This window comes from Conger conger, chromosome 1 (genome assembly GCF_963514075.1).
Source record: "Conger conger chromosome 1, fConCon1.1, whole genome shotgun sequence".
Lineage (NCBI taxonomy): Eukaryota > Metazoa > Chordata > Actinopteri > Anguilliformes > Congridae > Conger > Conger conger.
Window position 1 is genome coordinate 55,345,632 of NC_083760.1, and position 26,945 is coordinate 55,372,576.

A 26,945-nucleotide genomic window follows, 5' to 3' on the forward strand; every position below is an offset into this window, starting at 1 on the left:
ATATTGGTTCTTGAATAAGTTGTCAAACCTGAAGGAGTAGAATCTATTGATGTAAATTATATGATTTTTCTTAAACCATAGCCACAAATGCACTCTTTGAAAATCAGCATTTTTGGTATAGGACCCCCTAATGGCCAAATAACCCAAATTTTACACGGTAGTAAAAATGAAAAAATCTAAAGTCAACAGATCTGCATACTCACCATGACTGTGTCTCAAATTTCACACTCGTGTACCTGTGCACTCATGCTTTTATAAGCCCAACTTACAAGTCTACCAACAAGTGAACTACTTAGAATACAAGAAGATAAAAAAATGTTAATTTGAGACACACTTATAATGTCATGACTCTTCTGATCATAATCGACATGCAGCGACTGACATCTGAAGTGACAGTTAGCTAGCTAGCTATGTTATAGCAGAAAAATGTGTTATATGAATTTGTGGTGAACATATGTTGGTATAGTTTTATTTATAAAGTAAAAAGGGAAAAATGCTTAGCAGTAAGCTTCACTGCTTGGACCCCTAACAAGCATGTAATGTGTATTTACTGTGTGCCCGGATATTATGTCCATACCTACAGGAACAGGGCTTGCATAGACTTCCACTTCACACAGAGTCAGGTATCGGTTGTATCCTGGGAGAAATATATTGATGTAGCGACCCACCATCCCTCTGCAATCGAAACTTATGGGTTCCTTTGGTGGAATGGTTAAGACCACAGCACACCTAAAAAGAAGTTTGAGGAGGGAGATAAATAATTCCATCCTGTAATGGAAAATGATTATATATGCCCTAAAATAGTTGGAAGAATCAGAATGACATACTTTGGGTTGTCATTTCCATTGTTCTTCAGGGAGTTCCCAATGCGAATCTCAGCATCATTGATTCTCTCAGACAAGCCATCAGCTCTGTTACTGATGACCACTGAGGACACTCTGTACACATCCAGCAGGTCCACTCTCCACCAGGGGTTAGTTTCACCTTCAGTGTGGCTGCAGGATCCATCATAGTACACACCATTGCGGTTTCCATCAATTGCCTTCTTAGCATAAGCTCTGCTATACATAGAAGATTGAACTGCATTTCCTTTCAAGGCCACATTCTCTATAGGAATAATCAAAAGGCCAGGGCAGACAAAACAAGAATGTCAAGAGTGTCAAGTATACACTCACCGAGCACTTAATTAGGTATTTATTAATTTATTAGACTTCTACTGCTGTGGCCTATCCATTGAGAGTTATGATGTGTTGTGTGTTCAGAGATGCTCTTCTGCATACCACTGCTGTAATGTGACGTTATTTCCGTTACTGTCACCTTCCTGTCAGCTTCCTGTCTGGCCATTCTCCTCTGACATCTCTCTTTATTTAACAAGGCATTTCTGTCTGCAGAACTTGCACCATTCTTTGCAAACTCTAGAGACTTGTGTGCGTGAAAATCCCAGGAGATCAGCAGTTTCTGAGATAGTCAAATTACTGTATCTGCCACCGACAATCATTCCACGGTCAAAGTCACTGAGATCAAATTTTTTTCCCATTCTGATGGTTGATGTGAACAGTAACTTAAGCTCCTGACCTGTATCTACATGATTGTTTACATTGTACTGCTGCGACACAATTGGCTGATTGGATAATCAAATGAATAAGTAGGTGCAATAAGGTAAAAATGTTCCTAATACAGTGCTCGGTGTGCGTATAGCTTTTGGGTACATTTCTGTCTGTCAATGTGTTTTGTTTAATCCTGAAATATGTAATGGGGCATTCAGTGAATCAATAAATATGCAAATTAGGTTATTTTTCCATTGGTCTAATACACAAATCCACACAAATGTTTAAATGTTGGGACACCTCAAGAAATTTTTGACTCCCCTGTTCCCCATTAATTTGGACAGGTGAACTCAACAATGGGCTGAGAGGTGATAGGATGAGTTGGTTCCTCCTCTTCTATAAAACCTGCTCATGAGACATCATAATCATGTTCATGAGTTGCTGCTTCAAGAGAGTGCTCTCTTTTGTGTTTGCCTTACCCATGACTCAAAGACATCTCACACAGTTCCTGGAAAGAAAGCTAGGAAATCTCCCAGGGAAGGTGTTCTACATCTCAGATGATTGTGCAACACAGTATAAAAACGATCAATCCTTCCAGAACCTGCTGCATGCAATCACTTTGCTGTGGAAGCAGAGTGGAATTTCTTTGTACTTGCTCATGGCATGTGATGGCATTGGGGGAACAATAAAATGTCTGACAACTAGAGTTAGTTTACAATGCCAGTTTCAGGATGAATACAGACTCCACATCAATTGTACCTTTTTGCTAAGGACAACATTCCTGCTGTTGATGTGGAATACTTCACAATAACTTGCAGAGAAGCTGCATTTCAGTCAGGCTAGAATTTTACCAGGCACTAGATATCTTCACTATTTTAAGTCCATTGCCAGGACGAAGGTCATGGCACAGCAGTTCTTCAATGCAAAAACTCAAATCGAGTAACCAATCATAGCTGAAGTTCACTTGATTCCTTCCTAGATTGTGATGTCATGCACCAGCAACAATTCAGTCCAGAAAATTCATTGAAAAGAATGCAGCCTTTTTTTAAAGCCCAATGTCCACCAGGAAGTTAATGCAAAGACAGTTTAGCAATCACAGTTACATACATAACCGACAATGCAAAGATTACAACATTTAGAAAATATTTTTGATTTGTAACTAACATTAAGAACATCAGCATGAAGTATTTGTTTGAGCTCTGGGTGCTGACCAGGACAGGACCCCCCCAGTTACCTTACCTATATATTCATGGTCCTCACATTGTCCCACTGCTAAGACTCCAGTCAGTAGTATTAGTATGACCCCCTTCATCCTAGAACTGAAAAACAGAAATCCTTACTATTGTATTGTAGGGACTACAACTTCCACATTCCCACAGGAAAATTCCGCGACGTCCACCACGAATGACGTCTAACTTGGTTCAGCCAATCCCGTAATGGTGGGAGCAATAAACGGTCCCGTATAAGAGCAAGACACGTTCTTGGGATCTCTTTCTTCTGTCTCTTCTGCCTCTTCTGCTTTTTCTCTTCGACGCACCCTTTTTGGCCATTCGCTTCAGCTCATCTGCTCCGAGACTCGGACAGAGGCTGAATGCTGCACAGCGCACTACCAGGCCTATGGACTCACCCAGTTACCTCGCGGTAACTTCGTGGCCTATAGCGAGTGGAAACTGGTGTACGTGGAACGCTACATCAGTTTACCCCTGCAAAGCTCACCAAAGAACAACAGCAACAAAATTTTCCACCCGGAAAAGGGACCAACGAACATCCTTCCAGCAACCGAGCGAACCAGACGACAACGCGCGACTAAGACGCCCCAGCCTGCGCATCTCTCCAGGACACACATTCACAGCACCATCGCGGCTCCTACAAGGACAGCACGTCTTTTGGATCCAATGCGTATGGACTCATTAAGAGAACAAACATTCAGGCATAGCCAGTGTTTAGTTTAGTCTTAACTGTTTTTGTGAATCTGTGTTTCCATATTTGCCGTCTTATCATTGGAATGTATTTTGTTAGCTATATATGTACGTGAATTGATTCGCCGTCTTTTGCGCATATATAGAGTAAACTACGCAAGCAGTCTTCTCAAAGCTAACAATAACTAACACACCCAGAACTCTAGCTTACCCAAGCTAGCTACTCCCACTTTTACCTTTCCTTTGTTCAAGCGACACGCGCGCTTGCGCGCGCCACACACACGCACACACACATACCCAACTAAATTTCCTTACTAACTTCCCGTTAGTTTATCTGTTCTGTGTTTTACGTTTGTTTAATAAATATATTTTATTAAACCTCGGTGTCCGTTTTGGAATCACATAGACATGAGAGCCGAGTTGAAGCAGTCTTTCGAAGAACTTCCAACCTTCAGGTTATCGGTATGTTTAATCATTAATATTGGTTATTTTAATTATTAATTAAAATACTAAATTTGTGGTTCGATATTTCTGATAATAGTAATTTTATGAGACTGATTACTTTTTGCAGTTATACTGCTACACAACGTTTAACTGGCGCCCCGGTTTCGTAGAGAGTAAAATCCCTGCGTTATTTGGCGGCCCGTGCGAGGACCCTACATAATTTGGAGTCCCGTGCGAGGACCCCTACAGTATTAATTTGTAGTTTTAAACTATCTGTAGTTTTTCTGTTTTTAGCGACATCTGTGGTCACTGGTGGTCACACAATATTTTTTCAAATACAGTTTTACAAGTATTTGAAATGTGACAACAGTTCCATTTCAAAAGAAACAATTAGAACATTATATTCTTCTGTTTCTTCGATAATCCAGTGGTTGCATTTTTTGGAGAAAGAAGACTGCCAAAAAATGTTTTCTGACATGCTAGTATTGAGCAACATACAGTCTCAAACTTTTTGCATTTTAGGATCCTGTTCCTGTCATGGTGTCTGGCAATCCTAATTCTAGAAATAACATTCTGTTCATTACATTATTGGCATTTGGCAGACGCTCTTATCCAGAGCGACCTACAGTTGATTTGACTAAGCAGGAGACAATCCTCCCCTGGAGCAATGCAGGGTTAAGCACTTATTGTGGCTACACCAGGATTAGAATCACTGACCTTTTGTGTCCCAGTTATTTACCTTAACCCCTACGCAACAGGCCGCCCATTCGAAATTCGAAAGGAATTGTATTTTACTGCATATACTATTGTGCATATACTATTGCCCTCGTTGTGTGAAGTATACTCCCCAGTCTTTGACATGTTATTACATGTTTTAGACATAAGTCACAAGTCACAAGTCACATTTGACAAGTCACATTTGATGTATGAATGCTACTTGAATACTGAATACTTGAATAATGTTTACTTGAATTTGCATTTACTGTAAGATCAGTGTCATCAGCTCTGCAGGTATTTTAGAAAAACTGTGTGGGTACACTTGAACTGTAGTTTCTAGTTGTAGCCCCACTTAGACAAATAGGTCACTCCCATCTTGTTTTGTGCTGACTAATGCTCACCGAATCAATTCCCAGTCACTACTCTACACACTAGAACACTTCTTGTGCATTCACGAGAGTCACCATTTTATACAAGGGTTGTCCCAGAACTGACTGAGCCAAATTTTAGCAACGGGTATGGCTGGTCGGTCCTCCGACGCTTCCTAAATAATGAGAAAATTAAACTACTGGCTAAGCGAGTGCTGACCCATCATGCATTGCATTGCTGAATGCTGTTACCAGAGTCGTTAAAGCATGGCAGAGCTCGTCACATTCAAATGTAATTTGACTGCCATGTCATACCTTTATCATGGTCATCGCAGTATTGTCTTGTTTGCAAACAAGTGAGCATGAAATAATGCACATTTTGTGGATTAAAATCTACTATATAACACATACACAACATAAATTGTGGTAAATATTATTTCCAATGCAAATGTGGCGGGTTCAAAGCAGCTCACTGTGCCCAACTGGTAAGTCCTATGGGGACGGCCTGTAGCGTAGTGGTTAAGGTAAATGACTGGGACACGCAAGGTCAGTGGTTCTAATCCCTGTGTAGCCACAATAAAATCCGTGCAGCTGTTGGGCCCTTGAGCAAGGCCCTTAACCCTGCATTGCTCCAGGGGAGGATTGTCTCCTGCTTAGTCTAATCAACTGTAAGTTGGCAATAATGTAATGTAATATTCTTTTAAGTGTTGATGATTTCTTATGGATAAAAATGAATTCTGTGTTTTTGTTGAACCTGATGAGTTTTCAAATCGTCCTGCCACTCACATATGAGAAGCCTGTTGCTATAATACATAATTGAAAACAAACGCATAATTCTTGCACAAATACAACTACATCTACACAATCCCCATGTTTCGATATGTCCCGTATTAGTTTATACCCTGGAAAATGTACTTTTTGTTGCCAGGGGCTTAATAAACTGCAGTACCTCCTGTAACCCCGGGAGTTCATGCCAATCCCTGGTCCCATGATGGCTGTGTCCAAAACATAGACTGTGTAAAAATAGATCCAAAACAGCCTCCTAACTACTGTGTTCTAGAAATATATATATACGGTCTACTAAACATTGTACATAGTCTCTGTTACATCGCCTTTGCAGTGCCATGCTCATATGTTCTTATTGGTGTTGTTTTTGAAGGAAAGATGTCAGCAAAGCTGTGCCTTGTTTGTAATGCAATGCTGCATGTCATATTTATGGGGCCAAAATGGTTGTTTACTTACTTCCCCATTTTGTTTGCTATTAAACATTGTTTAATCATTGCCATTGCAAAAATCCTATGCAAACACGCACCGTACATGAATTCTCAGGCTGTAAAAGATTGAAAACACTGAAATAAAACAGATTTGAATTGTAATCTATTATAACAAGATTAGAATTCTTGAATTGTCCTTTATTCTGGTTACATTTCTTTCTGATTTTTGAATGGATTTGTGGATATCATAGTTAATATCGGTTATTACACTGTATTAGACCTGTAGACCCGATTCTCAAGAAAACTAGCATCCTGACACATCAGGAAAGATTTTTAGTTGACAGATCAAGGATCTATCTACAAGTAAATTTAATTGAATGGTAAATGGTAAATCTTTCCCACATGGAAAGAGGACGATATAACACAGATGCAGAATTTTATATTTAGCATGTTGTACCCCTGTTACAACTCTACACAGTCCCCCGTACTTAGCGTAACCCGAAAATAAGTACAATACATCCTACGATCTTAAGTACACTACATTCAAGAACATTGTTCCCACTTTCTCATCCAGTGCACTCAACAAGCATACTCAGTACTATGGAAGTATGGAATAGTATCTAATACAGACGCAGCCCTTATCAGAACCCTCATGTGCTTCTGCTTACTCTACAGTATGTGCTTCAAACCTCCCCAACCCCTTCAATAAACTACATTGACTGTAACAGTGAAATTGGGAATATTGGCAGTGAGCGCCAATTACATTTAACTGCTTTCCAAAAGAAAATAATTAGCCTTATTGCAAACCCTCTGAATAAAAACCTACCTTAATTTTCCACAGATTTATGCTTTGTCGATCGATCATATGTTTTTTCCAGGACACTGATTAAAGATAACTATGCGAATGCGATCTTCACAAATATACAAGTTATGTATACAGTAACTCTGAAGAGCAATGTGTCTACAGATGGCATTCTTCGTGCATTTTGGTCCCTGGACTTCTATTAAATATGGGCACTCCAGCCTGAACTTTACCCTGAACTGTCCAGATAAAATATATTTCCCAATGTTTGCATTGGATGTTCCTTTTTTGTGTTGTGCTTTATTTTAACTATTTATCAGCCGGAACACAGTCCAAACACTTTTGCTAATGGAAAATGCTCAAAACTTTTTTTCAATTGCTTGAATACAATATACACAACATAAACCAAAGATAATTTATTTGCTAAACCAAATCACTTGTTCACATTGACACAATTTAACTTTCAAAGTATTAGCCTTTCATAATGAAATACACACATTATATATAGACTTTCTTTTCATTCATTAAAATGCAATGCATCTAATTTTCAATGAATCCAACTACTCAAAATGATAAGTGTAACATTACTCCTAAAGCATAGTTTTATGGAAACTGATTAATGTCTTTGGATAAATAAATCTATTGACACGAATACTTTGGAACATGATCAATTTTACCACATAATCATTGGACATAATATTTCATCACCATCCTTTATCGCAGGGGTTTTCAACCTTTTCTGACCCCCTGGTGCTCACATGACTAATGATTGATTTTATATAGTTGTAAGAGTAAGGATGTTTAACCACTGGCTACGAAATAGCTGTTGGCAGCTATTTGGTAGATGATCCATGTTAGAACAGAGGAATGGCAGATGGCAAGTGCACCTTCATTTCATGCACAGAATGCACCAAAACACTGCAAAAAAATAAACAAATAAAAAAATTAAATCCTCTCAAAACACCAGCACAAGTTTTCTTCCGACATCTTTGAACAATAATCTAAAAAATACAAACAACCAGTGGCATCAGAGTAGCTGCACTATTTTCTGTCAGTCATTTATTTGCAAATCATTTTTTGGTGTTTCAGCCTGACTGAGGAATTCATTTTTTTGCATTTTTTGTAAAAGCAATACAAAAATCATTCAGTTTGGTCCACATACAGTGCTCTTGTACTATCTGTGTGAAAAGCTCTGAAAAAGTAAACTCAATTGTTTGTTAGCAATTGTAAAAAAACTGATGATTCCACTCTCTTGAATATGACACATTATACATTTTTGGAAAGGGTAGGAAACCTAGTACAAGAAGCTTACCTTGTTTCACATTAGTTTGGTACTGAAATGACCTAGCAATGCATTTATAGAACAATAAGAAGTAGACTATACCTAGAATTTGCTTAGGTATAGTCCTGCCAAAAAAGATGTATTTATGCATGCAACTTCTGAATTGTATATTGTTGTTCTTATATTGGAACATGATTTTCTGACATAGAGGAATGGTATCAAGGATTGTTAGAATATGCCTTTTATTGTCTGTATCTGTGTCTGTGGTGAGGGGAGGGCTCTAAACCATGCGTGTGGCCAGAGGGAGGCTGGAGTTTTATTGCCCTGCTTTGCAAATAAGAGGCTGATAAGCATCTGGTTCGAATCCCAGTGTAGCCACAATAAGACCCGCACAGCCGCTGGGCCCTTGAGCAAGGCCCTTAACCCTGTATTGCTCCAGGGGATGATTGTCTCCTGCTTAGTCTAATCAACTGTACGTCGCTCTGGATAAGACGGTCTGCCAAATGCCATTAATGTAATGTAATGTAATCTAAACTGCCATTCTTGCTAGCAGTGCATATTTTTAATAATCTGGCATCGCCATTTTGCAGTTTAATTATGTTACAGTTTTTTGTATGATATAAATATGAAGGCAATAATTTGAGATGTCAGTGACTCAACAAAGTGCAATGTGGATAGGGTTCATTATTATGTGTGCTGAAATGGGGGGCTATGTATAAAAACTGATATAATTTATATACTGTGAAACTATCAGCATGTATCAAATAAAATACCCCAAATAAAAGCCAAGAATGTGAACTGTAACTTTAATGTGAATTGTTTAATTTATCATTTTGACACTTTAAGTTAAAGGCTGAAAAGTACAAGATAAGAATTTGATCAATGTCATCTGGAAAACAATTCAATCATGCTACAAATACAGAAAATGAGCTCACAAATGAATTATTAAATTGATCAGAACAGAATATCTGATACCACTGGAAGCAGTCTATAATTGCAGACAACACAAACATAGCTGGGCTGTAATGTGTCTATCTGCTAGAAAGATTGTCCAGCAGGTAAACTGAAACCAACACAACAACCAAAGCCCTCCCTGACCCATGCAGAGAGTCTGCAGAAAGGTACTGAATACACAGACACAGACTGCATGTTCCAAAGCATAGCCCCATGTCCTTATGTGGAAAGGGTCAGCTAAAGAATTTAGTTGTCGATGTTTGGCTGCTTGGGAGTCAGAGTGGCTGCTTGGGAGTCAGAGTTCACTTTACTGATGCTCAGAAACAGTATTGTTTTTCCCTGAGCATCAGCATCAAGTCAGATTGCACCGAATGCAGTCACGGAACACCAGTGTAGAGACCAGTGTCACTCTCAACCTTGAAACTTAAAATGCTATTATCAGCCGCTGAAGTGTGTGTATGAGCATGAGTGTGAGTGTGCCTGATTGGAAAGGGGATAGGCATTCTTCCGGTCACTTAAAACAACTGTCTTAAGAGTCATCAGAGATTACTCACTTCAAATCCAGTGACTTTGTCATCAAGTTATCAGGGACAAATTTTGGGGGATTTTTCAGGATTTTTTACGAACAACAGTTTTGCTGTTTTTCATTTTTACGGAGACAGACACACATATACATATACACTCACTGAACACTTTATTAGGAACACATGTACACCTACTTATTCATGCGATCATCTAAACAGCCAAACGTGTGGCAACAGTGCAATGCATAAATCATGCAGATACAGATCAGGAGCTTCAGTTAATTCTCACTTCAACCATTAGAATGGGGAACAAATGTGATCTAAGTGACTTTGTCCATGGAATGATTGTTGGTGCCAGATAGGGTGGTTTGAGTATCTCTGAACCTGCTGATCTCCTGGGATTTTCCCACACAACAGTCCATAGAGATTGCAGTGAATGGTGAGAAAAACAAAAAACATCCAAGAGTCAGAGGAGAGGGGCCAGACTGGTCAAAGCTGACAGGAAGGTGACAGTAATACAAATAACCACACACTACAACAGTGGTATGCAGAAGAGTATCTCTGAACACACAATGTGTGAAACCTCTAAGTGGATAGGCTAAGGCAGCAGAATGATTAATATGTCTAAAAAGTCTAATAAATACCTAATAAAGTGCTCACTGATTGTACCACTGAGTGTTTGAAACATGAAACATGATTAATAGCTCTAAAAAGTCTAATAAATACCTAATAAAGTGCTCACTGAAACATGAAAACGGCACATTCAATATTAAGTTCAGAGGATCAATTATTTCTGATTGATGACTTCTCAGATAGGCGGCACGGATGGTGCAGTGGGTAGCACTGCCGCCTCACAGCAAGGAGGTCCTGGGTTCGAATCCCCGTCGGCCGGGGCCTCTCTGTGCGGAGTTTGCATGTTCTCCCCGTGTCTGCGTGGGTTTCCTCCGGGTACTCCGGTTTCCTCCCACAGTCCAAAGACATGCAGGTTAGACTGATTGGAGAGTCTAAATTGCCCGTAGGTATGAGTGTGTGAGTGAATGGAGTGTGTGCCCTGCGATGGACTGGCGACCTGTCCAGGGTGTATTCCTGCCTTTCGCCCAATGTATGCTGGGATAGGCTTCAGCCCCCCTGCGACCCTGTTCAGGATAAGCAGGTTTGGATAATGGATGGATGGATGGACTTCTCAGATAGAAATGATGAGTATTTTTTTCTTATTTAGTTTTTATAATGTTTGTAGGACCACACATTTGTAAAATCCAGAATTTAGCGAGCTGTGAAGGCAGCTTTACCACTGAGGCAGAAGACATGATATTAGTTAATTCTCTCCTTGTGGGTCGACCTATCTTTCAAATACTGCAATTGTCGCTGCTGCCATCAGCCCTTTAGTCATACTTTTAAATATTTAATTTATAGGAAGGAAAATTAACATCCTTAATATAAAGATAACTTGACACGAATAGAATTAGCTGGGACTGCGTATGATTCTTTGGGCGGTCGACAGCAGTTGGCCTTCAGCTGGGATCGAAAACTCAACCTTGCAATTATAAGATGGGCATGCTACAGTATCCGCTAATTTATACCACCTAACTTGGATTTTAAGAATGGAAGTTTTATGCCTGGAAAACCCCAAGCTGACCATCAGAATACAGTCGTGTTGTGTGTTATCGATGGTAGTCGGTCATTTCAGTACGCATTGGGAGCCTATTGGTAGCCGGTCGGTTGGCCCTTTAAGCCAATCAGCATTCACTTCAGTTCTGGCATGGAGAAGGGGCATGTGGAAGTTGGCGACAATAGTGGCAGTTTCAAAACTCACAATGATATACATTACAATCAGTATAGCTTGCTCAGTGTTAGAATTTTTTTTGTTGTAATTTGTCCATATGCTTACTGTTACTTTCTATTACATACCTCCACTTACTAGTGGGTGTCGGCATGTTTGCTATGGCCATTTTCCACAATATGTATTAGTTTGTATTTGCAAACTTTTAATACAAAAATAAAGGTAAATTCTGACCTGAAACAACTGATGACTCCCGGGACTTCTACGGAATTCAGAATTCCACACAAATTGCATACTGCTTTTAAAACGGTCTTGGCCTATTAACTTCTTGACTCAATGGTATATTGACTTATAAATTTCAGTCACATGAGTACCTGGACCTATTTTTTTTTCCCAACTCCAAGCACTGCTGGTACTGATTTCAAAACATGAATTGATTGCTAGCTATTAGCTTGCATGCATGACTACAGGTGGATAAATGAGTGTAGAGCAGATGCGTTGTTCTGCTATTCTGACCATGTCAACAGCCTTTATACTGTGCTTAAAATGTATATCTTCTATGTCCAGAGAAGGGGCTTAAATACATATATTCTCTTGCTGTGTATACACCAGACAAGTCAACTATTCAGCCTTCAACATGCTTTTGTTTACTAGATTTGCATAGATGCAAATGAGGAGTGTCTTGCAAATCACACAAAAATGAATTCTGCTCAGTACTAGCTCATTGTCGTTACTTAAAATTGAGCTGTTTAAATGTTTAAAAAAATCCTTACTTCAATTGCTACAGACATGGTAACTACCTTGCTGCATTGAGACTAGTTGCAACATGTGACCTTGCAAAAACATGACATGATCAAAGACCAGCTTGTGGTAATTTTGTTTTTTTACAATCAACTATGTGAAGGTAATTTGATTACTTTTTTTGTACTTTTCTATACTATATTACATTTTGTCAAAAGATCTGTTCTCATTCAGTGTGACACATATGCATTCATAGGAAATCAGGATGGAGGCAAATATTTTTTTACAGTACTGTCAGGATTGGGGGCCAGAGGAACCAAGCGCAGACTCAGGGGTAACAAGATAGAGCGTAATCTGAAAAACAGGCAGGGAAGTGCAAAAATATTTTCCAAAGGTTTTTAAGGCAATTCTAGGATAATTTTGGAATCAATATATAGTACTTTACACCTCATAAGAACTAATATCATTTGGTTACCATGTGTTAATTTGCAGTCTCCAAATGGCCTTTATGGAAACCCACCAGGACATAATTTACAAAAAGTAGTAGTAGGTACTTTATTGTCCCCGTGGGGAAATTAGTTTTCGGTAGAAAAACATTGTTGGTGGTGTTACATAAAAACAGGCACAGCACATAGAGACAGACATATAACATCAACAGATCAGATCTGAAGTCCAAAATTAATTTAAAAAAAAAAATAATAAAATAAAAATAAATAAAAAACACGGTGCACTATAGCAACTGCTGGTAGTTACGACATATATAACAAAATAAAAGTAGTGCTCTGGCTGGACCCGCTAGACAGAGTTAAACTAAGTAAGCAATGCAGAATGCATGTTTTTGTTGATATTGCTATTAATTTTGAAAGAGGATTCTTTTAAAGGCACAGCCACGAGCATCTGTATCCAATCAAATACAAAAAATATTTTTGGTAAGAAATCTTCCAATTTCACTGTGTTTGAGCTTCTGTAACTTTGTTCCAGTAATATTTGGAGTAATTCTGACTCTTGGAAAAGTTCAAGAACAGTATACATTTTTTTCGGTATGCCCAAAGTGTGCATGAAGAAAAGGGGGAATATTTAAGGGGGGAATCAGTTACGCCTTGATCTGTTAAGCCACGTTGGCCCCTCGATGACATCCCAAATTATTGTTGCGTTCCTATTTATAGAATACCTCCTATGCCTCCCACCTCAACCTTGACTTTCTTGCCTTAACAGAAACGTGGCTCTCACCAGAGAACATAGCCACCCCGGCTGCCCTTTCCTCTGCCTTCTCTTTTTCCCACACACCCAGAACCTCTGGCAGGGGAGGTGGCACAGGTCTCCTAATCTGATCCTCATGGAGATCTAGTGTCTTCTCCTCATCCTTCTCCTTCTCCTCGCTTGAATTTCATGCGATTTCCGTTACTTTCCCATGCAAACTCTTTATTATTGTTGTGTATCGCCCCCAGGGTCATTAGGGGAGCTTCTTTGAGGACATGGACATCCTCCTTAGCTCCTCACCAGTCAATGGCACTCCCCTGATCCTCCTGGGTGACTTCAACCTGAACTCAGAGTCCACCCAATCTACCTTTCTCTCCTTCCTTTCTTCTTTTGACCTTACCCTCACGCTTTCCCCTCCCACCCACAAAGCAGGCAACCATCTTGACTTCATCTCCACAAGGAGCTGCACAACAACCAACCTCTCTGTAACACCACTCCATATATCTGACCACTCCTTCATCTCTTTTTCTCTTCCACTCTCCTCTAACACCCATCCATCTCTCCCACCATCCACTGTCACCTGTCGGCGGAACCTACGCCACCTGTCTAGCTCCACCCTCTCGTCTACAATCCTCTCCTCCCTATCATCTGTGGAATCTGTCTCTCAACTGTTTCCCGACGATGCTGCTACAACCCTCATGTCCTCCCTCTCATCTTCCTTTGACTCTCGGTGTCCTCTCACCACCAAATTAGCCCGGGCCTCCCCCCCTAGTCCTTGGCTTTCTGATGCTCTACGAGCTGTCCGAATCAAACTGCAGGCAGCAGAGAGAAAATGGAAAGGTCCTGTCTCCCCAGTAATATGGCTTCCTTCCATGCCCTCCTATCATCTTTCTATTCCTCTGTCTCTCTAGCTAAATCTTCTTTCACTCTAAAATTAACGCAGCTGCCTCTAATCCCCGCAAACTGTTTTCAACCTTCTCCTCTCTTCTGGCCCCCCTCCCCCCCACCTCCCTCATCACTCACACCTTATGACTTTGTCTCCTTCTTTGAAAAGAAGGTTGATGCCATTCGCAATTCCTTCTCCCCACCCTCTCCCTCTGCTAACCCTCCTACCTTCCCAAACTCCCTATCCTCCTTTTCTCCCCTCTCTGACTCCGACACTTTGAAACTCCTTACTTCCCACCGCCCGACCACCTGTCCTCTTGACCCCATCCCTTCTCCTCTTCTACAATTTATCTCTAATGACATTCTCCTTTTTCTCCCCTCTCTAATCAACACCTCACTCTCTTCTGGCACCATGCCCTCTTCCCTGAAGGAGGGCCAGAGTCACTCCCCTGCTCAAAAAATCTACTCTTGACCCCTCTGCTCTGAACAACTACTGGTCTGTCTCTCTTCTTACCTTTCTCGCTAAAACTCTGAAATGGGCGGTCTGCTCCCAACTGTCCTCTTATCTTCTCCAGAACAATCTCCACGATCCCAACCAGTCCGGCTTCAAGAGTGGCCACTCCACTGAGACCGCCCTTATCGCGGTCACTGAGGCACTCCACTCTGCTAAAGCCAAATCCCTCTCCTCTGTCCTCATCTTTCTCGACCTGTCGGCCGCCTTTGATACAGTCAACCATGAGATTCTGCTCTCATCGCTCACTGGGAAGGGTGTCACAGGATCTGCACTGGCATGGTTTTCCTCCTACCTCTCTGGTCGTTCCTACCAGCTGACTTGGTGGGGCTCAGTCTCTGACCCTCACCCCCTACAAACTGGAGTCCCACAGGGCTCAGTTCTTGGTCCTCTCCTCTTCTCTCTATACACCATGTCTTTTGGTTCTGTTATCTCTTCCCATGGCTTTTCTTACCATTCTTACACCGATGACACCCAGCTCTTTCTCTCCTTACATTACATTACATTCTCACCACCTGAAGCTTAACCTGGCCAAAACCAAGCTTCTCTACATCCCTGTGCTAAGTCCCAACAATCAACCTCTCACTGACTGTTGAGGACTTTGTAGTATCCTCCTCCCGCACGGCAAAGAATCTTGGGGTGACTCTTGATAACAGCCTAACCCTGGCTCCACAAGTATCCTCCACTGCCAGAACCTGCAGGTTCTTCCTCTACAATAAACGCCGTATCTGTCATCTCCTGACGGAGAAAGCCACCCAGCTCCTAGTCCAGGCGCTCGTCATTTCCCGCCTGGATTACTGCAACTCCCTCCTAGCCGGTCTCCCAGCTTGTGCCATCAAGCCCCTCCAGCTGATCCAGAAAGCTGCAGCCCACCTGATCACCAGTCAGCCCAGGTCGGCTCATGTCACCCCACTCCTCATTGGCCTCCACTGGCTTCCTATTGCCGCATGCATCCGATTCAAGGCCCTAGTGTTGGCATTTCAGGCTGCTATGGGGACTGCCCCACCTTACATACAATCCTTAATCACTCCCTACTCCCCAGCTCGACCACTCCGGTCTGCCAGCTCTGGTCGCCTTATGGTTCCCTCACTATGAGCACCTGGCGGTCGAGCTGCACGTTCACGCCCATTTTCCGTTCTGGTTCCTCAGTGGTGGAATGACTTGCCTACCACTGTCAGGACAGCAGAATCCCTCCCCCTATTTCGACGCAGACTAAAAACACACCTTTTCAAACTGTGCCTTAATCCTACCTCCTGATGCATTAACTTGTAGAAGAACCTATGCTCTTGTAAATCGCTTTGGATTAAAAGCGTCTGCCAAATGACTAAAATGTAAAAAATGTAGAATACAAAAAAACTGTGACATAATACAACCTCAAAAAAGCGATGCTACATTCTTATAAATACTCTCCACTATTGAGAACAGCAGTTTCGATGCTTATCAGCCTCTTATGCGTCTTATTCAATACAGACATATTTATGGAACCAAATGTCCCACCTGGTTATGAAGCTAAGACTGCTTTCAGACTAAGTTGAAAGCAGTCGTAGCTCAGGCAGTAAGAGTAGTTGTCTGGCAGTCGGAGGGTTGCCGGTTCGATTTCCCTCCCGGGCCGTGTCGAAGTGTCCCTGAGCAAGACACCGAACCCCCCAATGCTCCTGACGAGCTGGTTGGTGCCTTGCATGGTAGCCAATCACTGTTGGTGCGTGAGTGTGTGTATGACTGGGTGAATGAGAAGCATCAATTGTACAGCGCTTTGGATAAAGGCGCTATATAAATGCCAACCATTTACTAAGTTTATTTCATAACCTGTTCAGCCATTTTTGAGAAAACGATCTATTTGCCGGGATTACACCTAAGCGAATGTCGTTTTGAACAAGTTATTGTTGTGTAAATGCAATGCTAGGTAATTTTATTACTGAACTAATGTAAAACATGGTAAGCTTCTTGTACGGGGTATCTTACCCTTTCCAACAAGGTATAATGTGTCATGTTCAGGGGACGGACTGCTTAGGAATAGGCAATTTTTTAATTCCATTTTAAATGTGATGCAGGTTGGTTAGAAAGCATTAGGGTGAGGGTAATCATTTTGGCAAGCTTTGTGGACACTTTGAGCATTTAAGTATGTTTTTAATTAATTTTAATAACGTACTCTCATTCACTCAGTGGGCACTTTATTAGGTATTTATTAGACTTACGCGTTGTGTGTTCAGAGATGCTCTTCTGCATGCGACTGTTGTAATGTGTGGGTTGTAATTTCTGCCACATGATGGTTAAATATTTGTATTAACAAGCTGGTGTACAGTTCTACCTAATAAAGTGCTCAGTGAGTGTTTATCTGAATAAAATGTGAAAATTAATTTTCTTTTCATTTTGTATTAAAAAAAAATCTGTTTTTTTGACATTCATGTGTCTGGACAAAAATATATAGATATATTTGCGGACACAAGGACATCTGGGTGCAGTTTTGGGAAAACTCATGTGGAATTTCAAGGCCTGTTGATATCTTTACCAGATTTTGTACATATGTTGACATCAAGTTTGTGCACAGAAATAACATAGTTCTTGGTTGGTCCTTGACTTAAAAATTGAGATATCCACTAAAAACACAAAGCTTTTTTTTTGTATTTTACTGTAACTTTTCTGACATTAATTTGTTCTGTCTCAAATATCTGAATGGTACAAGCCTCCTCTTTAGATCAAGTCTTCAACTATATGTGTGCAATAAACAGTTTTTGAGATATTATATAGGGCTGATACAAATAGGGGGAAATTGCCCACTAGGAGGGCAAAGTGTAAAGGGTCACATGAGGTTAATTTTGTTATGTGGTGGAATTCTCCTTTAGCAACAATGGAAAATATGTCATTTTGGGGGTATACTAATGCCAAGATGCAGCTTTACTTGCAAATGGCAAATATGAAAGACACACAAGCTATTCATGTTGCAAGGTTTTATTGGAAGCCATGGAGCGACAGTTCTCCAATTAAGAGCTCTTCATGATTATGTGAACAATTCTGCAGTGTGTTGCTTACAGTAAAGCAGTGTCACCCAGGCACCTTAGAGACAAAGCTGCTCATGCTGAAAGAGAAAAAGTGTCTTGATTTAAATGAGTCAATTTATACAAATTTTAATTTATTATTCATGCCATTCTTAAATTATGAAAATTAAAATTAATGGTTTGGTTATTTCTTTGGAGTTCTTTGTATTTTCTTGTTGCATTTGTGGGTAGAAGTGGTTTGCAATTGCAATTGTACTTAATATTGCAACAATGTTCCACACATTATTTGCAAGAATGTAAGAACTATGTTATACCCTCTTCTTCATATCAAGCCTGCTCAATTCTGTTTTCATAAAACCAAAATGTTGGATTTGGAGGTCTTCAACTAAATCTCAATTGTGTAAAATGCTTTATTGAAATTAGTTCAATCTTTATTAAAAGTAGTTCAATGCTTCTTCTAAGAGTCAGTACCATTTTCAATCAAATTGCTGTTAACCTCCACCTCACACAGAGTCAGGTATTTCTCTTTCCCAGGGAGAACAATGCTGACGTAGCGCCCTTCCATCCCGTGGCACTCATAGGTTCTGGTTTGATCTGCTGGGATGTAGGGAATCACAGCACACCTACAAAATAAAAGCAACATTTGAGTTACTGGCGTTACCTGTTGGAAGATAAGGAGATATGACTATCCTGAATATGTCTCTGTTCGCTTGTGTGTTAGATGAGGCAGTTGCCATACACTGGATTATCATTGCCATTGTTTTCCAGGGAGTTTCCAATGTGAATCTCAGCTCCATTGATCCTCTCAGAACAGCAGTCCTTTCTATTAGTAATGGCAACAGAAGTAATGTTGTAAGATTTCAGCAGATCCACTCTCCACCAGGGGTTTGTTTCAGCCTTTGTGTGGCTGCAGGATCCCTTTAAATACTCTCCTTCGAGATTTCTGTCAATGGCATTGTTTGCATCACCAAAGGAGTCCCACTGTGTTGATTGGGTAGCATGGCCACTGGTAGCAGCATTCTCTTCAAGAAAGGGTGGTGAAAAAATATAGAATGTTAGATTATTCCCATTGTAGTAATTCTGTTTTTCTCTTGTTTATCCATAGTATCAATTATTTTTATTTCAACATCGATTTAATTTTCCATTTCAAAATGGTATGCAAACTCAGACTTGTAGGCTCATGCCATCACTACAATCTACCCTATCACTCTCGCAGGGCATACCATGTACATGCATTCTCTGAAATGTATAGCTAGCTGCCATGTAAAGACCTACCCAAAACGTCTCCAAACAAGAAGTAAATGTATTTTGTCCTGTATAAACCATTTATATTTGTCATTTTTCCACCAGAGCCCTGTTAGCAAGTACAGTAACTCATCACATAAGTATTAACAAAAAAGAATGCTGCTATAATCAGCCTGTAAGAAGACAATGTGCTGTTACCACTTCCTACGGCGTGGACAATCTATATGAATCTTCCAAACAAATACTGTAAGTTACATATATGTATAAGTGGTAAGGCAAAGCAGAAAAAATGTACAAATCCCTTGCTTTCTCTTCTTACTTCTCTCTTCTGATTCACTGTCCAAATTGATATTAGCTTGGAAGGATATGCCTTAGCCATGCTGAGACATTCTCAAAAATCTATATTTGTTGCCATAGAAGACTATAAACGACAATTACAAACTGTGTGTTCTTCCTACTGACCAACAGTGCGCCACGCAAATATATAAAAATCTACATCATATATTGATAGTAGAATAATGTGGTATAATTACACAATAAATAATCTATCTTATTTTGCAATTCAGATAGCAGCGTTTTTCACCACTGTATATGAAAACGTTTTGGGCTTTCTTTGTGTTATGTTGTCGCTACGATGGAATATGACATTTTGATAGCGAAATATAAGCTAGTAAACTCGTTTTCTTTTCAACATATTCAACATATTTCTCCAGTGGGTAACTGTAGTTGCATATGAGTCTGGGCTAGGGGCGGCTGTTTGACCAGTGAATTACGAGTCAGCAGTGGCGCCGACCAAGCCCATATTTTTACCCCTTTCCCTGCGTCGCTTAGTAATGAACTAGGAACAAAAACTTTGATGTTATCTTTCATCCTACGGCTGCAGGAGCACTGAATGTCTGAGTTAAGCAGTCACGTAGACGGCACCGTCTACATCTGCACAGACATGTTTTTAATAATGTAAAGTTATTTAAAAAACACAAGCAATTTATGATTGGAAAGTGTGTTCTAATATGTCAGCTAACATAATTGCCCCTGGTCTACACTATTTGAAATAGGAGTGAATTTAGACTTTTCTTTCCTAAAAATGAGTGGTATATCATAAGGTGTGGGAACTGTGTGGGAACCATAAAATAAAAAAGTGATTGCATGGTTATGAAAGGATAATATACTAGTTACAGTATGAGGTAAAAAAAACAATATTGGATGCTAATATGTTTTGTGCGTGTTTTGTGGCGATTTGGGTCAAATTTGACCCGGCAACGCAAAAGGTGTGTGCCAATTTAGGAAGGTTAATAGAAAATATTTATGGGAGTCCAATCATAAAACAGTCCCAAATAAATCGCAAATATGTATAACTCCAGCTCTTGACAGCAATCGGGATAAGCAGAAGAATTGTGAGGGAATGCTGCAAAACCAATTGTGAGGGAATGCTGCAGGTGTGAAATCTGAAATAATGGAATAATAAAAGCACGAAACAAGCTTTACAACTGTGTTTTTTCATTTACACATGCAATACGATCAGGTCAGAGCAGTCGTGAAATCCGTTTGGGTCCTACTAACCAACTAACATACGGAAAATTTTCGGAATAAATTGCGTATTATGGAAAACTCCTAAAATACCTTATCAGGACCACAAAATTTTTTATCCAGAAATTTTAACATATACCTGCACAAATACCCGCATGAGCTGGACCGGGCAGTCTGTGACCCCTGCCTGATACTGCAGCAAGACACTTGCTTCAGCAATGAGCTTGCGAGGTGGCTATACCATCTTGCACTCCCAGCCACTCTTTTTTCAGTCAAAATAAAATCTGAATGAAATATCAATTTAAAAGAGATAGCCGAGAAATTAAAGAGATAGTCTCAAACTCTCAGAGGAATCCCGTCTTCCCACGGTCTATTTGTGCACCAAAATAAAAGGTGAAAGTGAAGATGTGATAGACTGTCCTCACTACCCTAAGTTGATGGAGAATCGAACAACCGGTAATTAAGAATCGTCAATCAACCTCACATAATGCACAAATTAAAATAAAATAATGTGCTACAAGCAAGCCTCAATACAAAGAGAAACATGGCTGAAATAGACAGCCACACAGCTAACCTTCATGAGCAATCAAACCACTTGCGGCAGACAATAGAGAATCAGTCGTCCACACGAGGGCATTGATCACCTAATCGCCATTCATTGGCGAAGTGAAATTAATTGCCAAAAAAGGCAGGAATGCGACTGTGGTAGGTAGTGCCTGGAATAAAAACAAATGGAGCCGGTGTAAAATGTGGTGCAGTGGAGGTGCTGGATACACACCGGAGCCGTGCTGTGCGCAGAGTAAAATGGGGTAAGCAGTGTAATGTCCGGGCTGGGATAGACTAAGTCCTGGATAGACTAAGTCCCCCCCTCTAGGCCCATTCCTTCCTTTTCCACTGTCTCTCCCCTTACAGACCCTGATGTTTCTCAACTCCTGCTCTCCCACCGCCCTACAACCTGTGCCCTTGACCCTATCCCCTCTTTTCTTCTCCAGACTATCACACGTGACATTCTCCCATTTGTCACCTTCCTTGTTAACTCTTCCCTGTCTTCTGGCTGTTTCCCAGCATCCTCCAAGAGGGCCAACATCACCCCGCTGCTAAGAAAAGCCTACTTTGGATCCCTCCATCATCCAGAACTACCGCCTGGTATCTCTTCTTCCTTTTCTATCTAAAACCATAGAACGAGCCGCTTCGAGTCAACTTTCTTCTTTCTTTTCTAACAACAACCTGCTAGACCCCCATCAATCTGGCTTCAGATCTGGCCACTCGACAGAGATCGCTCCTCTCTGTCAGTGAATCACTCCATGCCGCACAAGCAGCCTCCCTCTCCTCTTCTAGATGTCTCTGCTGCCTTCGACACTGTCGATCACTCCATCCTCCTGTCCTCCCTGTCAGCAACGGGGATCTGTGGCACAGCCCTGGACTGGATTGAGTCCTACCTCTCTGGTCTCAGGTTGCCAGGGCTGGTATGGTATTGACACCTCGGCCCCTTGCCACAGTAGTTCCCCAGGGCTCAGTCCTAGGCCCGCTTCTTTCTTCTCTTTACACTCGTTCCCTTGGCCCTGTTATCACTGCACAAAGTCTATCTTACCACTGCTATGTGGGCGATACCCAACTCTTCATCTCATTCCCACCATCTGATACACAGGTTTCAGCCCGTATCTCTGCTTGCCAGAGCTGGGTGGACAACCACCATCTAAAGCTCAACCCAGGTAAGACTGAAATGATATTCATCCCTGCCATTACATTACATTACATTACATTATTGGCATTTGGCAGACGCTCCTATCCAGAGCGACATACAACAAAGTGCATACCCATAACCAGGGATAAGTGCGCTGAAAGACCCTAGAGGGAAGTACAATTTCAACTGCTACCTGTACAACAAAGATAAGGACGAGGGCCAATATTTTTTTTTTTTTTTTTTTTTTTTTTTTGGAACAAAGAAACAAACAAAGCAAAAGTGACCAAAGTTAATTATCCAAACACTGCTTACATAGCCAACTAAAAATACCGATACACAAAGCAAGTCACAGAGACAATAATTAAGGTTCACAGGGAGGTAGGGAGGGATGGGGAGAGGTGCTGCTTGAACAGGTGTGTCTTCAGCTTGCGCTTGAAGGTGGGGAGAGATTCTACAGTTCTGACCTCAACGGGGAGTTCGTTCCACCACCGTGGAGCCAGAACAGACAGTAGTCGTGAGCGTGAGTTGGAGGTTCGGAGAGGGGGAGGTGCCAAGCGGCCTGTGGAGGCTGAACGAAGAGGTCTGGCAGGGGTGTAGGGTCTGATGATTTTTTGTAGATAAGCTGGGGAAGACCCTTTAACTGCTTGGAAGGCTAGCACCAATGTTTTGAATTTGATGCGAGCCATGACAGGCAGCCAGTGGAGGGAAGTAAGCAGGGGGGTGACGTGTGAGTATTTGGGAAGGTTAAAGACCAGACGAGCTGCTGCATTCTGGATGAGTTGGAGGGGTCTGATGGCGGACGCTGGGAGGCCAGCCAAGAGGGAATTGCAGTAGTCCAGACGGGACAGAACCATCGCTTGGACCAGGAGCTGGGTCGAGTAGGGGGTGAGAAAGGGGCAGATTCTCCGTATGTTGTATAGGAAGAACCTGCAAGACCGGGTCACCGCCGCAATGTTCTCGGAAAGGGACAGTCTGCTGTTCATCACCACGCCAAGGTTCCGTGCACCGGGTGACGGCGTGAGTGTGGTATCCCCGAGGGAAATGGAGAGATCCAGATGGGGAGAGGTATTAGCAGAGATGAATATCATTTCAGTCTTGCCTGGGTTGAGCTTTAGATGGTGGTTGTCCATCTAGCTCTGGATGTCCCTCAGGCAAGCAGAGATACAGACTGAAACCTGCGTATCAGACGGCGGGAACGAGACGAAGAGTTGGGTATCGTCCGCGTAGCAGTGGTAGGATAGCCCATGTGCAGTGAGCGAGTGTAAAGGGCCATTACTTCTCCCCATCTGGATCTCTCCATTTCCCTAGGGGATACCAAACTTACGCCATCACCCAGTGCAAGGAGCCTCGGTGTGGTGATGGACGGCAGACTGTCCCCCTCCGAGAACATTGTGGTGGTGACCCGGTCATGCAGGTTCTTCCTATATAACATACTGAGAATCTGCCCCTTTCTCATTCCCTACTCGACCCAGCTCCTGGTCCAAGCGATGGTTCTGTCCCACCTGGACTACTGCAATTCCCTCTTGGGAATTCCCTCTTGGGGGAATCCACAGGCCGCTTGGCACCTCCTCCTCTCCGAACTTCCACCTCACGCTCACGACTACTGTCTGTTCTGGCTCCACGGTGGTGGAACGAACTCCCTGTTGAGGTCAGAACTGTAGGATCTCTTCCCATCTGCCAAATGCTATTAATGTAATGTAATGTAATGGGAAGATATTTCTATGGAACAGGTAAAACAAAAATGCTTACACATTCAACTGTAGGCAAAGTTATACAATTATAAGAGAGAGGTTGCTGTCTGGAATTAGCCAGGTAGATGACAGGGATGGTCTATGGTCGGAACCAACTCGTAAGCCTCACCAAAGAAATCGGTTCAGTCTTTGAAGATGCGCTTTCTCCATTTTACATTTACATTTTAGTCATTTGGCGGACGCTTTTAATCCAAAGCGACTTACAAGTGCATAGGTTCTTCCACAAGTTAAAGCAACACATCCATAACTAGTAAAATACACATGAAGTGCTGTTCTAAACATAGTCATCATAAGTGCAATTAAATTAACAAGAGGGATAGGGATATCGGAAAGGGGGGGGATCAGGAGGTAGGACTAAGGTACAGTTTGAAAAGGTGTGCTTTTAGTCTGCGTCGAAATAGGAGGATTCTGCTGTCCTGACAGTGGTAGGCAAGTCATTCCACCACTGAGGACCCAGCACGGAAGACGGGCATGAACGTGCAGCTCGACCGTCAGGTGCTCGTAGTGAGGGAACCATAAGGCGACCAGAGCTTGCAGTGGTCTAGCTGGGGAGTAGGGAGTGATTAAGGTTGATTGGATGTAAGGTGGGGCAATTCCCTTAGCAGCCTGAAATGCCAACACTAGGGCTTTGAATCGGATGCTTGTGGCAATAGGAAGCCAGTGGAGGCCAATGAGGAGTGGGGTGACATGAGCTGACCTGGCGGGCTGCAGCATTCTGGACCAGCTGGAGGGGCTTGATGGCACAAGCTGGGAGACAAGCTAGAAGGGAGTTGCAGTAATCCAGGCGAGAAATGACGAGTGCCTGGACTAGGAGCTGGATGACTTTCTCCGTCAGGCGTATATTGTAGAGGAATAACCTGCAGGTTCTGGCAGTGGAGGATACTTGTGGAGCCAGGGTGAGGTGGTTATCAAGAGTCACCCCAAGATTCTAGGCCTTATGGGAGGAGGATACTACAAAGTCCTCAACAATCAGTGAGAGGTCGATTGTCAGAGAGGACTTAGCAGGGATGTAGAGAAGCTCAGTCTTGCCAAAGTTAAGCTTCAGGTGGTGGGAAGTCATCCACGCAGAGATATCAGCCAAGCAGGCAGAGATCTGTGTGGTGACCTGGGTATTGGGGGGGAGTGAAAGAAAGAGTTGGGTGTCATCAGTATAAGAATGGTAAGAAAAGCCATGGGAAGAGATAATAGACATGGTGTATAGAGAGAAGAGGAGAGGACCAAGAACTGAGCCCTGCGGGACTCCAGTTTGTAGGGGGTGGCGGTCAGAGACTGAGCCCCTCCAGGTCACCTGATAGGAACGACCAGAGAGGTAGGAGGAAACCATGCTAGTGCAGATCCTGTGACACCCATCCCAGTCAGCAATGAGAGCAGAATCTCATGGTTGACTGTATCAAAGGTGGCCAACAGGTCGAGGAAGATGAGGACAGAGGAGAGGGATTTGGCTTTAGCAGGGTGGAGTGCCTCAGTGACCGCGAGCAGGGCGGTCTCAGTGGAGTGGCCACTCTTGAAGCCGGACTGGTTGGGATCGTGGAGATTGTTCTGGAGAAGATAAGTGGACAGTTGGGAGCAGACCGCCCGTTCCAGAGTTTTAGTGAGAAAGAGAAGAAGAGAGACAGGCCGGTAGTTGAGGGATCAAGAGTAGGTTTTTTGAGCAGGGGAGTGACTCTGGCCCTCTTCAGGGAAGAGGGCATGGTGCCGGAAGAGAGGGAGGTGTTGATTAGAGAGGAGAGAAACGGGAGAATGTCATTAGAGATAAATTGTAGAAGGGGAGAGGGGATGGGGTCAAGAGGACAGGTGGTCGGGCGGTGGGAAGTAAGGAGTTTCAAAGTGTCGGAGTCAGAGAGGGGAGAAAAGGAGGATAGGGAGTTGGGGAAGGTAGGAGGGTCAGCAGGGGGACAGGGTGGGGAGAAGGAATTGCGAATAGCATCAACCTTATTTTCAAAGAAGGAGACAAAGTGATCAGGTGTGAGTGATGAGGGAGGTGGGGGGAGGAGGGGGGGCCAGAAGAGAGGAGAAGGTTGAACAGTTTGTGGGATTAGGCGGCTGCGTTAATTTTAGAGTGAAAGAAGGAAGATTTAGCGAGAGAGACAGAGGAATAGAAAGATGATAGGAGGGCATGGAAGGAAGCTATATCACTGGGGAGACAGGACCGTTTCCATTTTCTCTCCGCTGCCCGCAGTTTGATTCGGACAGCTCGTAGAGCATCAGAAAGCCAAGGACTGGGGGGGGAGGCCCGGGCTAATTTGGTGGTGAGAGGACACAGAGAGTCAAAGGAAGATGAGAAAGGTAGATTGGGTGGACTCTGAGTTCAGGTTGAAGTCACCCAGGGGGATTAGGGGAGTGCCACTGACTGGTGGAGAGCTAAGGAGGATGTCCATGTCTGCCAAGAAGCTCCCCTAATGACCCGGGGGGCGATGAACAACAATAATAAAGAGTTTGCATGGGAAAGTAACAGAAACCGCATGAAATTCAAAAGAGGAGAAGGAGAAGGATGAGGAGAAGACACTAGATCTCCTTGAGGATGAGATTAGGAGACCTGTGCCACATCCTCTGCCAGAGGAAAGGGCAGCCGGGGTGGCTGTATTCTCTGGTGAGAGCCACGTTTCAGTTAAGGCAAGAAAGTCAAGGTTGAGGTGGGAGGCATAGGCTGATATAGTCTGCTTTCTGGATGGCGGACTGGCAGTTCCAGAGGCCATCAGCCACCAGATCAACACCAGCCGATCTGGGAGGGAAGATCAGGTTCGAGATATTCTGGCCATGTTGGCGGAAGCAAACCTCCTACCTGACTGGGACCTGGGGAGAGGAGAGAGATCAGGAATGGGAAGGAAACACATGGAGGGAACTAGGGTGGACA

General features: G+C 42.5%; 1 protein-coding gene across 1 annotated transcript in view; it reads right to left on the reverse strand.

The window, feature by feature from the left end:
- The window catches only part of LOC133128150 (uncharacterized), a 71,789-nt gene that overhangs the window by 17,314 nt on the left and 27,530 nt on the right, over positions 1-26,945 (reverse strand). The window contains exons 10-14 of the mRNA XM_061241509.1: positions 18,624-18,906; positions 18,343-18,507; positions 2,787-2,866; positions 828-1,107; positions 578-729 (exon numbers count right to left, since the gene is read on the reverse strand). Of these exons, the coding sequence (XP_061097493.1) occupies positions 578-729; positions 828-1,107; positions 2,787-2,866; positions 18,343-18,507; positions 18,624-18,906 (960 nt within the window). The remainder of the gene's footprint in view (positions 1-577; positions 730-827; positions 1,108-2,786; positions 2,867-18,342; positions 18,508-18,623; positions 18,907-26,945) is intronic.